General features: G+C 42.4%; 1 protein-coding gene and 1 long non-coding RNA gene across 2 annotated transcripts in view; one reads left to right on the forward strand and one right to left on the reverse strand.

Annotated features, from left to right (window-relative positions):
* LOC147913916 (uncharacterized) overlaps positions 1-18776 on the forward strand; it is a 28998-nt gene that overhangs the window by 120 nt on the left and 10102 nt on the right. The window lies entirely within an intron of this gene.
* On the reverse strand, positions 83-8481 carry LOC101390313 (acyl-coenzyme A thioesterase 6-like). The gene is given in 4 exon segments (XM_087448250.1): positions 83-3787; positions 3790-4312; positions 5862-6064; positions 8025-8481. Coding segments are annotated over 4 exon segments (1263 nt in total). The 3' UTR covers positions 83-3707.

Consider the following 18776-nt stretch of genomic DNA (forward strand, 5'->3'; position numbering starts at 1 on the left):
AAAATCCCTCACTGGCCACCAGGGGACACTGTTCCCTAAACCTGGTTATAGGAGGCTCCTGTGTACTAGGAGCTCCGTGTACTAGGCTCCTGCCAAATTCCTGTCCTTCTTTGAAATTATTTTTGCCTGGGATTAAGAAAGACTATCAAGATTAAAGTTGAAACGTTTGATATGAGGCAGCACTGCAGATGTATACGCTGGAAATAATCTCTGTTGTCCTGTGGCCTGGCACAAGTATTAAAAATGTTTATTTTTACATGGAGGAAAAAAGCTTACAGTATATGACATTTATTTATTTTAAAAAGGAGGAAGGGCATTGAACTCACAAAATAAAACCATAATTTTTTCATTCATACAAATATTTGCATGTACATGCATACAAAATAGTTCTGGAATGGTACACTTCAAGTTGGTAACAGTAATTCCCCTGGGAGAAGACTGAGACTGAGTAATGAGTTAAGAGATCTTTTATTTTATCTGTATTACTTGAATCTTTTACAATGAAGAATATATTGATACATATAATTTAAAATTTGTTTTCTATTATAGAATTCTATCTTAATTAAAATGCATATGTAAAATGAGGTTAATTAACCCAGGTGAAAACATTCCATTAAACTGCTGTGTCAAAGGGTGTATATATAAATCTTGAATTTTTTTTAAAACAATCTCATTTTCAAATATCTTATCCCACTTACCCCATAAGTAAAATCATAATTGTCATGCATCCTGATTTATGAATCAAAAATATTTGCCACTGAAAAGATATACTCACTAGACCAAGAATTTCTGATTTAGAGCCTTTTAACAATCTTGTTTTCTTTGAAAAGTACTTGTTAAAGTCCCTCTGTCTTTGGAGGAGATACATATACGGCTAACCCCCAGTTTTAGAAAAACAACTGAAGTAATTTTGACTTCTGCCCCCAAATCCATCATTATAGTGGCCGTGAATATTGGATTTTGTGCATATCTGCCTGTTACCACTTGAAAAAACAGACTGCCTTCCATAAGCTTTTATCTTCCCAGTGTTCAAAGACCATTTGAAATGAATGTACATAATAGCTTAGTTATACTTTGAAATAATTAAGAAGTCTTTGTGTTTTCAGCTGGTGAAATAGGTAACAGATTTATACAAATATTTTTTAAATGATCAGTGGTTGACAAAAACATCTACTTGCTTTCAAAATTGTCTATTGGCCTTTCTCACCCTGTTGGAAGTACGTTCAAGGTTATTAGGTGGACAAAGAAAAGCAGAACAATGGGCTGAATTGGTTATATTTTCTGATTTTTTGTTGTTTTCTTTTTAAAAATGTCTCCAATTAAATTTTTTTTAGGCTTTAACTGCTTTGAGCCACTAAGCTTGAAGGAAAAATTGACAGCCACTTAAAAAAAAGCAATATGTTAAAAATAGTTTCTTATTTCTTATCATTTTAAATCTGAACTCTCCAATTTGGCTTATGGAGCCTCCGTTACGTGACCCTAACCTACCCTTAACTTTCCAGTAATCCTCATCAGGCAGCTCTGCACTATTCGAGCATGTCTCCTCAGGCTGGAAGGCAGTAGAGCCAAATGGTCAATGAAGGCCATAGGCTTCGGAGTTTGGACTGACCCAGTTCTCCCATCAACCAGGTGTATTTCTTAACCTTCCTGGGTCTCAGTTTCCTCATCTGAAATAATAAGAGCTAATATTTGAGAGTTTAAATATGGTAAGTGCTTTACTTGGATTATCTAATTTAATCACAACAGCGCAATGAGGTAGTTTCTATTATCACTATTATTATTATCCCCGCTTTATAGATGAGGAAGTAAAGGCATAGAGAGGTTAATAACTTACCCGAGGTCACACAGTAAGTGGTGGAGGCTGGGATTTACATCTACTGTAGACACATCCTTGAGGATACACTACCCTTTACATCATTTAATGTTTCTTAGTGGGAGAAATAGATTTTTAAGCTTTGCTTTTATTTTATGAATGCTGTAAATTTTGTGTAACTGATTGGGTTTACTCCTTTGCATAAACCACTAGAAAACGTATGACTGAATGAGTGGCCCAATCAAGGCAAGTATATATGCCTGCGTAATAAGCACTATTGTATTTGCCTCATTTCTGGCTCCATTTTATGGAAACTTTTTCTCTTTCTCCCTTCTAATTCACCTTTACCATATTTTAGGTAGCTTTGTAACAACCTGAAATTCTTTTTGAAATCTTAGAGACAGGTGGCTACATATAGTCAACTTTGAGGGGAAAGTGACCAAATATTAGTCAGTGCAGGGCATTTCTAGGCTATTTTATTAGTAAGGAAGAAATTGAGACCTAGTGCTTTAGTACACAGAGATGTTTAGTTGTCATCCTCATGCTTAGCTTCTGGTGCCACCTTTTGGCCCTCTTCTCTCACCCTCCCAGCCACTTTCCTTACAACTTCTTCCTGTGACCCCCCCATCCCACAGGCATCTCTAGGGTAGCAGGACCACCTGGAAGTGAGTTAAAGAGAGGCTCCAAGAATTCACATCACAGGAAATTATACTACATAGTGAATAACTACACTTGACACGTATTTTTAACAGTTGGTCAAAATTAAGTTACCTCTAAGGAATCCTTCTTTTCATTAGTTAAGATCTAATGAGGATTTGCTTGGATAGACTCAAATTGGTGAAAGATTTTGTATGTGCCCAGCAAACTATGTCATGTGTCTCAGAAACATCTTCTTGCGCTTAGGGAAGACCTTCTGCTCTGGTCTCTTATGACTCTAGATAGTGCCCAGTACATCGCAATGGGTTGAGTCAGACTGACCCCAATCCTTCCCAGTAGGAAGGGAATAGGAGCAGATGGTGTTGGGAGGAACTCTGATTTGGCAGGTATAACATGACATCCAAAGATTAAGGCAGTGGCCCACAGGGTATAGTCCCGAAAATCAGTTGGCATCAAGGTGTTCCCCTAGGCAGGCAAGTACTGAGACTGAGAATTCAGACAGATGGTAAATATAGAGGACATATATCAACAATATTTATCAATATACTGTTTTGCTCACAACAAATTTTGTCGTAAAGGATTCAACTTTATTTTGTAAAGTATCTGTTACAAATTCAAAATTTGTAACAGATACTTTATCAGTAAGGAAGAAATTGAGGTCTAGGGCCTCGTTCATAAAATAAAAGCAAAGCTTAGTATACTAAATGGTATATCAATGTCCCCAATCTTCAGAGTGGGGTTCAGAGACAAATCCTGAGTACACGTTCAGGAATGTGTATTGGCAAGAATGAAGCAGAGTCTACTCCTTAAGAGACTCGAGTAGGCAGGTTCCCAAGGCTCAGACATGGTCATTAAGGGCCCAAAGGGGATCTGGGAGCCCTAGCAATACAGAAGCTCAGCTTTCAGAACCAGAACACAAGGCCAAAGCCAGGCTAGCAATTGAGAGTTGGGCAGGCACTTCTTTCATTTCTTCTGCTTAAAGTTAAGCTTGGTCCTACAGAGAAGATCAGGGTTAAGCCTATACATTGGGTAAAGTTCAGGGGAGACAGGGGTGGACCCAGCAATGAAGAAATGAGGGTTGCAAAGAATGAGAATCCAGTAGGATTCATTCCAGTAGGACCTGACAAGGAAGCCAAGATGGTTGCTTTGTTACAAAAAGTTTGCCAGGTGCTCTCGAAAACCTAATATTTGTATGAATAGGATTTTCGTTAGTAGTATCTGGTCTATGATTACAATGTTATATTTTGCTGGGCTTGACAGGTTTTTTACCATTGAGATGTTTATGGAAGAAAGTTTGAATTTGCTGCCAGGCATCTACCGTGCCCTTGCGTGAGCCTTTGGCTCACCTCCAGAGAATATTGCTTGGCCCAACAATGCATGCACAAAGGCTCTACAAAGAGGAAAATAAGCTGGGTCAATATAGTGACCAGTACCTAGATAGTAGATTATCTGGGGCCTGTCTTTCCCATGGGCTTGTAACCGTTCAGAGGCTATATGAGCATAGAATTCACTCTTCCAGTTATGATCATCCATGCCAACAGTAAGCAGGAAGGGCCCTTGGGCCTTTTCCAATGGAATAAGACTTTGGTGGTTGGGTTCCTCCAGTGGATTGTTCCAAATATCCATGAAATTCAAAAGGCCTGACTCAGTGATCGCATGTTTCCCTGGGTCATTGCCGAGATTAGGAATAATCTTATCCTTGTAACGCAGAGGAGCTATCATGTTGGCCACACAGGCATTGATAAGGACAGTGGCTGTGATGCCCTTCAAGAAAGAGGCCATTGAGAGACACAGGTTACCTCCTTTGGAGAAGCCAAGAAGCCCAACACTAGGGCCTTTCACCTGATGGAAAGAGAGAGAGAAAACAAGCCTAGAATTCATAAATGGAGGATATACATGAAGATTTTACATTATTTAGGTAGCTTTCTCAAATATCATTTGCTTTCCTTCCTTATGCAACAATCTACAAAGTTCAAGTATGTCTTCTAATAAGCAAATCAATTGATATCATAGTACACAGGCCCTCCACTAATATTTATGGCCTGAGTCAAGAGTACACACAGAGGCCCATATACCCTATACCTAAATTTTTAAAAGTTATAAATCAAACGAACAAACTGTTAAATAAAATATATTCTTTTCTCCTACCTTGATAAATATACCTCCATAACAATTTATAAGGTCAGGCTCAAATTTAAAATCCTGGAACTCCTTGGAACATGGCATGGGGAGAGCTAGCCCCTGGTTCCAGTCCCTGGTCCCTAGCCCACCTCTTTCTCTTACCATCTCTTGCTCCATCATGCACCTTGAGAGGACTCTCACATATGTGTGTGGACACTGACTATATGTTTAAGGCCTAGGTGTATTCACACTGGTGGACCCAGAGAAGAGGCTTAGGGCCTGGAAGCAAGATCAGTGCTATTCAGCAGAGAATTCTGGGGTTCCAGATCCCAAGGGCATGGTTGAGGGGCACATGGGTTCTAGGTGGACACATTCCCTTGGTCCCTCGGACTCCTCACCCTGTGGGCAGAGATGCAGCCAAAGGAGGGCCAGAGTGTGGCCACCTAAAACAAAAGGTCCAGGGCAGAAGCCCTTCTTGCCTAGGTCTAAGGGCAGAACTGATAGTATATACTGGTATTTTCTTTTTCCCGGGGCCTTATCTCCCCTAAATAAACCAATCATCATAGTTCAAGATTATCTAGGTTTTAGCAGCTCTGCTAAGAGACCAGTCCCTGAATTCTAACAGAGTTAGATGATCCTACAGACCTTGCAGAACATCTTACTCCTTAACATTAGAATGTTTGGGTCTTTTTAAGTCTAGATAGGAGCAAAGAGTATGTATTCCACTTATAATCATACCAAAATGTTTTAATTAATTTTTTACAGTCTCAGTTAAGAACTTTCTCTGCAAAACCACAATACCATTATCACACTTAACAAAATTAATAACGATTCCTTAATATCATCAAATATACAGTCCCCTTTCAAATGTCACCAATTGTCTCAAAAATGTCTCTTTATAGTCAAACTTTTCCCTGTATGCATTTACATTAATCTTATAAATGAGAAAAATCGAGTCTCAGAACAATTGCCTTATTGAGGATTATAAGGCCACTTGGTGGTAGATGCAGAACCACAACTTAAGGTTAGTAACTTTTTAGTCCAGCTCTTTGAATTATGGTCTAGAATTAAAAGAAACCAAACAGTTGAGTCTTAAGAGATTGGAGAGAGATGGGTAGAAATGAAAATAATAATACTAGTAACTCTTGAAGGAGCCTTTGTGTCTCATGGCATACTTCCAGACATACTGGTGTCCTGATAGGGCTTTGAGATCCAGCCCTCTGTCCACTTTACCCCCTCCCTCTGCATTCAGGCGAGTACCAGAACCCACCTTTGGATGCTGCAGCATGAAGTCTATGGCTTCTTCAAAGTACTCCAGGTGCACATCATTCAAATATTCAGGGAGGTTTTCAAATCTGAAATACGTGAGAGCAAGCACAGCAAAACCATGTCTGGCCAGGAGGCTGGCCCTGTATTCACAAAGGCCACCACCACTTCCAAACACATCGATGATCCCAGGGAAGGGCCCTGTGCCTGGAGAGCACCACAAATCATAAGGAGATTTAGACTTTCAAAAGACATTCTTGGGTTTCAGATTTCGGCAGTCAGCAAAGAGAAGTTTCTGAAGCAAGGAAGGCTGGGAGTGGGGCGGGGGGCGGGGGAGGTTTGGTGGAAGAAGGACCCTTTTTACTCTGCCTTTTTTTTTTTTAACGACATTTGAGGGGAAGGGAGAGGGAACAAAATGCCTTATTTTCTCCAGAATTTTTCATATATTTTCAGAAAAAAAAAAATATAAATAAACCAAATTAGAAATAACATATGATGATGAGATGTACATTTTCCACAAAAAATTTTTTGAGAATGCTTTGAGAGCTGTAAAGCGCTCTACATATATAGAGGATTATTAGAATATACTCTCCACCTTCTTATACCCTCTGCTGCAGCCTTAAAGAACACCATCCCTAAATGTGCCATGTTCTCTTTGGCCCCTGAAAATGGTATACACTGTTCTCCTCCTCTCTGCACCTTTATTGACCTGGTTGACTGTCAGTCTTTAAATCTACGTTTAGATCTGCCTTCCTGGAAGCCTTCCCAGATCCCCGCCAAGGCTGAGTTGCCTTAGTCTTTTGTATGTTCCCATCAGCACCCTGGGGCTGTACTTCCCAGGACATAGCACTTAAAACACTGATAGGTGCCAGTATAGTTGCCTGTATCCTCTATTAGGCTGTGTATAGTGAGGCCCATGTCTGACTTTGCTAGCTACTGCATCTCAGTATATATCATAGTCCTTGACTTAATACATATATATTAAATGACTGAACTCTTCTACATTATTTACAAGAGCCTTTGAGATAGAAAACAATGAATTTTAAATGGGCCACATAGTAGACACTGAAATAGTTAACACAAGATTGACTCGACTGGAATATCAGATACCATGACTGGGTGGTGAAAGATTTTTTTTTAAAAAAGGCTTTTGGAGATTCTTATTGAATCAGTCAATATGATTTACTGAGCTCCCACTCTATCCCTGTGCAAACCTCTAGGAATATAGAAATGGCTAAGACCCAATTCCAGCCCCAGGAGTTCACAGTTGAGTGGGCATCCACTAGTTAAGGTTGTGAATTGCAGAACTGTAAGAATAAAGCAGAGCCTCTTGTTTTGGAGAATAAACACAGAATTCAGTTTAGGATTCTGTGAGCTGTGGCAACTCCAGCATTTCTATATAGTAGAGGTTTCGGTCAGGAATTTGGTTGGAAGGGGTGGGTCAGGGGTCTTGTTTCCAGGCCACTTTTACCTAGCAAAGCACCTTGTTTTTACTTAGACTAGGGTTTCTCAACCTCAGCACTACAGACATTTGAGTAAGATATTTCTTTGTTGTGGGGGCTGTCCTGTTTATTGTGATGTTTAGCAGCATCTATGGCCTCTACTCACTAGATGCCAATAGCACCACAGCAGGCCCCCCACCCCCCACCTCTCCCCGAGGTGACAACCAAAAAGGTATCCAGATATTACCAAATGTCCCCTGGAGTGGGGGAAAATCATCCCAGGTTGAGAACCACTGACAGATTGTTTATGATAGGGAGAGAGGACCATCAGAGTTTTTTGTTTGTTTTTTAGGATTATGGGGCATTGCCTCTGTCTCTGGGTTTTAGCCTCCTTCGAAATTTGATCCGAAAGGTGGCAAAAATCACTCTTGCACACCAGCATAAGTCATTACCTAATATCGGTATATGAAACAGCCACGTGGCTGGCACAGAGCGGCTCTCAATAAATGCACTTTTAGCATACAGCTAAGGGAGTGACAGTGCCTACAGACAGTACAAACTTAAAGAGGCAACACTTCCCCCGGAATCCATGATAGACTCTAGAGTGCGGTGACCAGTTTACGGAAGTTTCACAACCACGTGGTTCTCTGGCCTGGCAAGGGGCCACCCAGGGTCTCAGGACTCCACCCGGCTCTCCAGAACAGCCTGGGAAACAGCTGGCTCACCTGGCGGCAGGAAGAGCGTGGCGCGCACCCGGCCCGCGCGCACCGGCCCCCGCCGCACCCCGCGCCCCAGAAAGTCGCGCTCGTGCACCGCCCGGCCCAGCAGCCGCCCGCCCTCAGGCTCGTGGCCGTCGAGCACCTCCAGCTCCACGGCGAAGGGCGTCTGCACGTCCCGCTTCACCAGCCGCAGCAAGGGTTTCTCGGGCTCCAGGGCCCAGAGGAGCCCCAAGGGCTCGAGCCCCGCGAAGCTGCCGCCCAGCGCGGGCGCGCGCTCCAAGCCCAGCTGGCCCGCGGCGTGGGCGCGGTAGCGCGCGTGGGCCCGGAAGAGCGCGCCCTTGTCGTCGCGCAGGGACGCGCGCAGCGGGACCGGCTGCCCCGGTGCCAGGCCGCGCACGGCGAGGCACACGGGCTCGTACCAGCGGCAGCGGCCCGCAGGCTCCAGGATCACCGTCGCCGCCATCTCTATCTTGGTGGAAAAGGGGCGGCCTGGCGTCTCTTCACCTCCCTGGGAAGCAGGCGCAGTTGGAACCTTTGCGTCACTCCCGTTGGACAGGCGTGGGAACACTCTGTAAGCCGCTGTGTGATGTTACCTAGGGTTTGTGCCAATCCACTAGTGCCTGAATGGAAGAAAATATCTGCAAAGATGAGTTTAATCACTAATCCTGCAGTCCAATGTGGTCAGTGTCGAAATAGAGGTACAGAGACTGCTGAGAGCTAATGGATTGGGAGAGATACTGGCAGTTCCAAGAGTCTGAAGTTTTAAAAAGCATCCCAGGTGATTGTAAATCAGGTGATCGGTGGAGAAACATAGACCTAATCCCTCCTTTACCCACAAATCGTTTACCAAGCCTTTTTCTTAGATCTAAAGTAACCTAGAGCGTCTTCCAGAGCAGGTAGATGTTTATGGAGTGAAACTTACCTGGGTTCCAGTCTGACCCTGCTCCTTAATAGCATGGTGATCCTTAGCAAGGTACGTGATGAAGCCTCTGAACCCAGTTTCCTTATCTGTAAAGGCTTATTGTGATGATTCCGTGGGCTAACATGTGTAAACACACCACACTGATACACCTATAGCAGGTGCTCAGTCAGAGTTCTGTCCTCAACTCACAAATCTGGTCACCACAGTGTCTGTTGGGTTACATCAGAGTTCTGGCAGGAAATAAGGGGCACTTTCAAACTGGGGTAATTTGAGGAGAGTTGCAAAAGAGGCTGTTAGCAAAGGCATGGGCAAGGTTGAAAAGCAAAAGCAACAAGGTTTGGTGCAGAACCTTGGGCCTGAAGGCTCAGGGGAGGAGAAACCTGGCAGGAGTTGTAGCCTTTATGGAGGGAGGCAGGCAACCTAAGGTGAGGCGGCAGGAGTGGGGAGAATAGACACCTTGACCTCACTCTCCTCTTGCCCCTCCATATCTTGTGAGTGCCTTTCTTTGGCTGAACCCAACCATTAGCTCAGCTTACTTGGGTACAGAGCAGGGTGGATGGAGCATGTAGAAGATGCCCAGCCAATGGAGCTCCATAAATATTTATAAACTGAACAGAAAGATATCAGAGGAGGCCCCAGATCTCAGAGTTCAGTGAGCTTTGCCCGTTCCACCACCTGAAGTAATTACTGCAGCATGTTTTAAACACCTATTGTTTGTAGTGTTACAGGCTGTCCTCAATAGGAACGCTCAGCTTGCAAAGAATTTACCTGGGTGCCACAGGCACCAACACAATAATTGAAATGGGCACTCAGATTTCAGAAAGGCAGGGAGAAAGGTGGCTTCTGCCTCTCCCTTCCCTGATGCCCAGGTGGCTGTGAAGAGGCAACAAATGGCTCCCAGGCACGTGAGGGAAGAGCAGCTAAGGAGGAGGCCTGGGCTGGGCCTTTCCAAAGTGCCCTCCTCTGGGGAATTCTGCCCTTAGGAACTCCATGGGAGAAGTAGGCCCTGTGAAGGCCAACTGCCAGTGGGTGCCAGTAACCTGTGAAAGAATCAGCTGCTACAAGAACATCCTTTACCCTCGTGAGAGGGGAGTGACTTCATACAAATTCCAGTGCTTCTCTAGTGACTTGATGAAGTGGCTGTGGCTTAATACCCAGATGTGTGACACACTGTCTCGAGGATTACACATAAAAATTAATTTCTGTGCCTCTCTTTAGGGGCAGGGACTTCATGGGTGGACAAAAGCCTTTGCCTATAGAATTTCTCTGGTTACCCCTGACTTACACTTCCAGAAAGGTTTCTGTCTGAGAAAGGACTCCTGAGCTTTTCCATGCTTAATAGCGCACTGCCTCTCAGTTATAAATTCAGTGTGGAAAGTCTGAGCTTCAGAAACAATCGCTTCAGAGTCACCTCTGATCAGTAGGCCATCAATACAAGGAGTACTTTCAATATCTGAATTAGGTTTAAGACACCTGTTTAAATCCCACCCTAACAGATGATGACAAATGTTAGAGAACTGACATATCTTGGAGGCAAGACTGTAAGGGTAAATCACTGGCTGCCAAGTGAGAGCAAACTGCTGTTGATGTCAAAAATGTATTGGGGTGGAAAACAATGCCCTGGTAAGATCAATAAAAGGATACCGGTCGGGGTGACTTTAGAAAGATCTTCCTATAGAGGAACAATGTCAGACACATTAACACAAGTTCATGTAGTTTTCTGTAATCCTCACTTAACATCTGAACTCCACCTGCTTTTCCGATAACCCAACTGAGAGATAAAGGGGAAAAGGCTGGAGGTGGGGACAGACTGCCAGTTACTCCAGTCTCTTAGCTGTGGTTTCACTGGTGGTCCTGGACCTGGTACTATTTCCTGTTTACAGTTTTGGTGGGACAAGAGAGCTGTACATGTTTCCATTTTTAGCAGCCAATATACTACCCTTTTGAGTAAGTCCTTTCTCTAAGCGACAATTACTTAACTTCAATAATACTATCATGGTTCGTAGTATTATATCAATGTTTATTTCCTGATTTTGATATGTGTACTGTGGTTTTGTACGGTGTTAATATTAGGGAAGCTGGATGAAGGGTAAAGAGAACCCTGTACTATTTTTGCAACACTTTTGTAAGTCTAAAATTATTTCAAAGTAAAAAGTTTTTTAAAAAAGAACAACTCAGGGAGTGATGAAACCACCCTGGAGGACACCTTTGGTCCTCTGTCTCCAACTTGTAGGCTTAGTAAAACAAAAAACGATCTGTCCACCTCAGATCCTTCCTCCTCCATAAGCATGGTCTTTCTTATTTGATTAAGGTTTCCAGGAATTTGCATTATCGTTGGTTCTGTATCTAAAATCCCCCGAAATTCTTGAATATTTCTCTTGTCCAAAGCATCTGGACTCAGGCATACGGTTTCTCCAGAGGAATCTGATGTTATAACAGGTCTAGAGATAAAGCGCGTTGGGGTCACATGTCTCTCCTTTGAGGGGCCTCACCCTTAGTCTTTAGGAGAGGCTCCCTCCATTCAGAGAGATTAGGTGAAATGGAAGGCATAGTGTTCCCAACAGCCACTTGCTGTCTGGGTACAAAAACAGCTTCATCCTTAACCTGGTGAGCCCTCTCTTGCTCAGTTCCCAGAATTTTGAACTATAGAAGTTACGAAGTTGAGTGCTTGCCAAGAGTTTAGCCCTAGCTGCAGCTGTCACTGGGGAGTTTGAGAGATCAACCTCTACAGGTGCTATGCTACATCAATTCCTTTTGTAATTTCATTAAATGACCAGTGAGCAATGACCAGATAGTTTGACCAAGCAACTGTTATATGAACAGAATGAAACACTGGCTCATAAAAATACATTCTTATTTGCCAATTCTCTAGCTATTCACCACCAACACCATCCGTGCCCTGCAATAGCTCTGCCTCTAACCATTTGGAAGAGCAGGATGTAAATCTTTGGGAAAATAGGAATGCCAGTTGCTTTGCATTTTAGTGAAAAGCAGACCATTTGGGCAGCTGGGCAGCCTGCCTCAGGCTGATTTAAATGGCCTCTTTTTGATCTTTCCTGATTCCTTCTATTATAAATCTCCATGACTGCAGTTGTTCTCCAACATCTCATAATTGAGGTCATAGTAATCTCCGTAATCTCATCAAATACAGAAACAGAGCGTCTAACAATTGGACAGTCATATTCAGAGAAGAGTCCTCACAGTGAGACCCTCTCTTCCCCAATTCAGGCAAGTCCGTTTGAATGTCCTTCTCCTTTTATCCCATGATCCTCGTAGCCAACATAACATAGATTTTCCAGAAGTCTGGTTGTATATAACAGTGAGAATTGGGTTTCCTAGTGATTCATTAGGCCTGTTCTCAAGAGTGTGTCTTTTAATTGGCCCTTGGCAGCCTTCCTCTTCTTCCTTGGGTAATACTGGGTTAATTTGAAGTGATTTATGAAAAAGCACTAATAGACAAATTTGCCCTTCAATATCCTGAGGAGAAGAGAAGTCAGAGAATCTGGTCTGGGGGGAGGCCAGCAGAATGTTCCCTGCCTGCTGTGGTTTCTTTCTTGAAAGCCCAGGAAAAACAGCCAGGAGACAGTGCCCTCATCCCCTCATCTTCCCATCCCAAGCTTTAAACTCTAAATCTTCTCCCCAAATAGACCTTCCTCTCACTATATTACAGCTTCCTATTCTTCCAGGTCCTCTCTTTCAAAGATTTGTAAAGATTTGTGTCTGTGAATTTGCCTTGGGAATAAGCACATCTCTCCTTAAATTTAGATAAGACATAATAGGTGATAAAGCCATGAAGAAGTTACTATTTAAAGCCCTAGCCAGGAAGTACAATAGTGCCTGGCAGTATTTACTGGGATCCTGTGCTTGTTTTCACAGTGGGTATTGTTTGCTCTATTTATTTCCTGTGAAGGCCACTGGCATCTTTCCAATTCTCTCGAGGGAAGATCAGACAGTTTTGACCACTGATGGTATAAGAATTTTAATCATTCTGTCCTATGTAATGGGCAAAATGGCTATCCCTTTGGATTTTGGAGCACCTTTTCAAAGTACACCACATTTAAAGTTTTTTCCTGATCACCAAATACAAAATGAGAAAAGCAAAAGGGAAACTATCCACTATCCCAACCTATTCCAACACACAGCTATCATACCTTGAAGAGGGTCAGCCTTACAGTTTTAAACAATAGTCTAACAGAATTTTGAGGTCACTCACAATCCTGTATTGCCAATGATGTTCCCCAGAATGTTTTAGGGAAAACTTCCTTTTCCCAGCCAGGCTTCAAAAGTAACTTAAATTCTTTTTATAAATCAGTGAATGAAAGATATTCAAATCTAAGAATCTACATACTGCAGGCAGATTTTTCAGCAAAGGCTTGCCCCCTTTCCTTTTTTCCTTACCACAACTCAAGGTGCCATCTTATGCAGTAACTGTTATAGCTAAATATTTCTACTGATTTCTCAGCTCTCAGTCTTTCTCCTTAGCAGTTGAATTGTTTCAAAGGTCCAGGCAGAAATTCAAGATCACCTCCCTCCTCTCATTTCAGGAGAGGTAAACAAAGAGAGATTTGTTTAACACAAGTAGCAAGTGCACAAATTCTCAGGATGCAACTAGAAGACAAAAAAGGACACTCAGGCTCTGATCTATTCCTGTCAGGGTGTGTTGTCATGTGGGAATAGCATGGCACAAGCCTTGATGTTCCACGCTCTCCTCATAACTGGTGACAAGGAAACGCACGTGGCTGCCCTTGTCGTTTTCTCATTCAGCCCCCACCCTGCCCCCATCAATGAAGAAGTTATATACAGTCGGCCATCCCCACCCCCTGGGTGTGGGACCCCGAAGGTGTCATGGGTGACTGGGGGTCTAGAGCTTCTGCCAATTTGGTATCCACAGGGGGTCCTGGATCCAATCACCCCACAGATACCGACGGACAACGGTAGTTCATTCCTATTCTTTCATTGGTTAACCTAGAAATTTAAACATACCTGCTTAACTTACAAAAGTCTCAAGTTAACTAATATCTTTCCTTTCTTTCTTTTTTTGTGAGGAAGATTAGCCCTGAGCTAACATGCGTTGCTAATCCTCCTCTTTTTTGCTGAGGAAGATTGGCCCTGGGCTAACATCGGTGCCCATCTTCCTCTACTTTATATGGGACGCTGCCACAGCATGGCTTGACAAGCAGTGCGTCGGTGCGCACTCGGGATCCGAGCATGCGAATCCTGGGCCGCCAAAGCTGAGCTTGTGCACTTAACTGCTTGCGCCACCGGGCCGGCCCCTTTCCTTTCTTTTTAAACAATAGCAGATGGTCAGAACACTTTAAATCCAGCACCTTCCCTCCTGACATGCGTTTGTTTTCATGTCTGTTAGGTCTATCTTGTCTTGTTTAACCCCATCAGACACTATTATTACTTTTTTTTTATAAAGTTAATGATTGTTTAGATTTACTCACACATTTACTATATCTACTAGAGATTCTTCCTTTCCTCTTGAATCTCATACTTTCCATTTGGGATCACTTTAAAGCAGGGCTGTTCAAACTCTAATGTACGCATGGATCACTTGGGGATCTTGTTAGAATGCAGATTCCAAATTAGTAGGTCTGGAGTGGGACTTGAGCTTCTACATTTATCTCTCTCTCTCTCTCCCTTTTTTTTTTTTTTTTGAGGAATATTAGCCCTGAGCTAGCATCGGTTGCCAATCCTCCTCTTTTTTTTTCCTGAGGAAGATTAGCCCTGGGCTAACATCCATGCCCATCTTATTCTACTTTATATGGGACGCTGCCACAGCATGGCTTGATAAGTGTTGCGTTGGTCTGTGCCCGGGATCAGAACCTGCGAACCCTGGGCCGCCGAAGTGGAGTGCACGAACTTAACCATTACGCCACCGGGCTGGCCCATGAGCACCTACATTTCTAACAAGCCCCCAGGTGATGCTGATGCTGCTGGTCCCAGGACCACATTGTAAAGAGCTGAATAGAGTTTTCTTTAGTGAGAATCTGTTGATAGCAAACTCTCTTAGTTTGATCAAAAATATCTTTGTTTTGCCCTTGTTATTTTCTGAGTGTAGAATTCTAGGTTCACACTTATTATGTCTCAGCACATTGAAGGTATCATTCTGCTTTCCTTGTTTCTTTGTTGCTGTGATAAGTCAGCTTTCAGTCTAATTGTTGCCCTTTGAAGGTAATCTATCTATATATATTTTCATTATCTAACTGTAAGTCTCTGACTTTGGTTTTATTTAATCTCATCAGGATGTGTCTAGATGTGGATTTTTTTGTGTGTCTGTGAGGAAGATCAGCCCTGAGCTAACATCCATGCTAATCCTCCTCTTTTTGCTGAGCAATACTGGCTCTGAGCTAACATCTATTGCCAATCCTCCTCCTTTTTCACCCCCCCCAAAGCCCCAGTAGATAGTTGTATGTCATAGTTGCACATCCTTCTAGTTGCTGTATGTGGGACGTGGCCTCAGCATGGCTGGAGAAGTGGTGCGTCAGTGCGCGCCCGGGATCCGAACCCGGTCTGCCAGTAGCAGAGCGCGCGCACTTAACTGCTAAGCCATGGGGCCGGCCACTAGATGTGGATTGCTTTTTTATTTATCTGGCTTAGGATTTATTGGGCTTTTTGAAACTGAAGATTGGTGTCCTGTATAAATTCTGGGAAATTCTCAGCCATTATTCCTTTAAATACCACCTCAACTCTATCTCCTTCTCTTCTTTTTCTAGAACTCTACAGCCAATTGGACTTAAGTTAGATCTTCTCACACTATCTTCTATATCATTAAGTGAATTAAAACACATAAAGCATTTATAACATTATCTATTTGTAAAAGTTTTTTAGTATTTTCAATATCTTTGATATTCTGTGCTGCATTTACGTGGTTTTAGGTTTTAAGACTGGTGAACATCAACTTAAAAACAAAAATTAGGCACCATGAAACCACAAGTTTTAGTCTCTTAATAAAATGTTTTATAATAGTAATAAAAAAGGCTCCAATGTACACTCTCACCAATGGTGTACATTGAGGAATCCCTTTCCCAGCTCCCCTGCCAACACTATATGTTACCTATACCTATATTTAAAAAAATTTATACTGTCAACATAAATAAAGAAGTAAACTGAGGCAAGCTCGAATCACCAGAAATTAAGTTTATTTGGGAATAGCGGGAAATTGCAATTGGGTAAATGCATGCTGTAGCAAGCCATAGGGGAGTCTGTTGAGGGTTTGAGGCAGGTCATATTTATGGGCAAGAAGTGCAAAGAGGGAGAAGTCCAGCCAGAGTCCAAGGAGCAACTTCACTGGCTTGAGGATGGGGAGAGATTCTTGGTGGGTGTTCATTGGTTGGGAGATAAGACTCAGTCTTCTGTAAATCAGGCATTTACAGGAAATCAGTCTCTCAGTTCTTTATTTATTTATTTATTTTTTTACGAGGAAGATTGGCTCTGAGCTAACATCTCTTGCCAATCCTCCTTTTTTTTTTTGCTGAGGAAGGTTAGCCCTGAGCTAACATGTGTGCTCATCTTCCTCTCTTTTATATGTGGGATGCCACCACACACGGCTTGATGAGTGGTGCCTAGGTCTGCACCTGGGATTCAAACCTGTGAACCCCGGGGCACCGAAGCAGAGCGCGCGAGTTTAACCATTACGCCACCGAGCCAGTCCCCTCTCAGTTCTTAAGTTTGGTGCTTCTGAGAGGGCATGTATGAGATTCTTCGTTTCATATCCTCTGGTTCCATTTTAGATTGTAGTCCTTTCATAGTACTTACGTATATATATGTATGTATGTATTTTTTTTATGGAGGAAGAAGCTTGTCTTTTTAAAAAAATTAATAGACTTTGTTTTTAGAGCAGTTTTAGGTTTAGAAAAAAAATTGAGCAGAAAGTAAAGAGAATTCTCATATACCTCCCTCATCACTACCACCACTACTATACACACACACAGTTTCCCTTTTTATTAGGAATTTGTAAATCCCTGATGACATGTGATGTTGAGCATCTTTTCATGTGCTTATTTTCCATCTGTATATCTTCTTTGGTGAGGTGTCCAGATCTTGTGCCTTTTTTTGAGTTGTTTTCTTATAGTTGAGTTTTAAGTGTTCTTTGTATATTTTGGATACCAGTCCTTAATTAGATGTATGCTTTGCAAAGATTTTTTTCACAGTATGTCACTTGTTTTTTCATTCTCTTAACAATATACTTGAAAAAAATCAATTCATTTGAGGCTAATTCATTAGTACTTACTATGTACTAGACGCTGAGAATCAAAAAAATAAATAAGAGATGCTCCAGATCTTCTGGGATCTCACAGTCTAGTGGGAAAAACTGACCCATAAAAAAATAAGTACAAACATGGCATAGTAGCTGCTATAACACAGGTACATACAACATAGACTGGGGAACCAAGGACAGAATGGTCAACAGTACCTGTTGTGGGGACAGGTACATACAACATAGACTGGGGAACCAAGGACAGAATGGTCAACAGTACCTGTTGTGGGGGAGAGAGATTTACAGAGGAAGAGGCAGCTTGTGTTAAGGCAGGAAGCTTGAGATGTTTAGAGTGCAGTGTTGCAAGAGGGGAACAGTGAGAGATGTGGCTAAGAGAAGCAGGAGACAGATCATGGAGATTTTGATCAGATAAGCATACATGATGAGACTTGGATTTCAGAAAAATTACTTTGGCATCAGAGTGAAGATGATTTGGAGACAGATTAAACTGCAAGACCAGGCAGGAGATGAAAAGAGTGCCTGAACTGAAGCATGGCCATGGTTTCGATATGGAGGGGATAATTTGAGGAAGGAGCTAGTGTCCCAGGTCTTACTGATGGGTATGGGGGTGGCAGAGGGAACAAGTTGGTAATCAACAATCGACTGTTGCCTTTTCTGCTTCTCCTGAATGTGTTTTGCTATAGATAAGGAGTAATGTGTTGTCTTCTTAATTTCATTCATGTTCATAATTTTAGATAATTCCTTTTGACAATACAAATTAAAAGTCTGTGGAAATGAGTTCAGTTTCCTATTTCCAGGTTATGTAGCTTATACAAAGTTTCAATAGTCTTGCATTAAGGTGTGTTCAGGTGATTTAACAATATCAGTTATAAACACATCTACAAGGGTGTGTATCCTGGGTCATGACATAAAATGTATTTTTTAGGTTTAGTGAATGAAGTTTGAAAAAGAGTATAGTGAGGATGTTTATTATTGTCTAATAATGATGTCCTATATCTACTGTGTTAGCTCACAAAATTTCTCTCCTACTTATATACCTGGTAGACTGAAGTGGTACTGGCTTTTAGATTGTCTCTCAACTCATCACTCTCAGCAAATTGCTTCATTTTGTGGTTTGTATTATTGTTAATCATTCTGGTAAAATATTATATCTTGCCTCACTTTTTCATAAAAATAGTTATCCAAAGAACCAAAGCATTTGTACTTTAAGAATGGCAAAGATTCTTCTCTTTAAGAGGAAACAAACAGTAAGTGAAAGAGTTTCCTGTTTTTTTCCTTTTGGCTGAGGAAGACTGACCCTGAGCTAACATCCGTGCCCATCTTCCTCTACTTTATGTGGGACGCCCCCACAGCATGGCTTGACAAGCGGTGCATTGATGCGTGCCCGGGACCCGAACCTGCAAACCCTGGGCCGCTGCAGCAGAGTGCGCGCACTTAACAGCTTGTGCCACCGGGCTGCCCCCCGCCCAAAAGTTTCCTGTTTTATACTAGTTATCAGCTTCCTAGCTTTTATGGCCCCCTGGGAGGCATAGTCAAACTCTAGTTGGCATTGCATTGTATGGTATCTTTATGTAAAAGAATCCCAGGGGAGGCCAAGCCAAGACAGGAGCTC

Source organism: Ceratotherium simum, chromosome 24 (genome assembly GCF_057802395.1).
Source record: "Ceratotherium simum simum isolate JZ-2026a chromosome 24, ASM5780239v1, whole genome shotgun sequence".
Taxonomy (NCBI): Eukaryota; Metazoa; Chordata; class Mammalia; order Perissodactyla; family Rhinocerotidae; genus Ceratotherium; species Ceratotherium simum.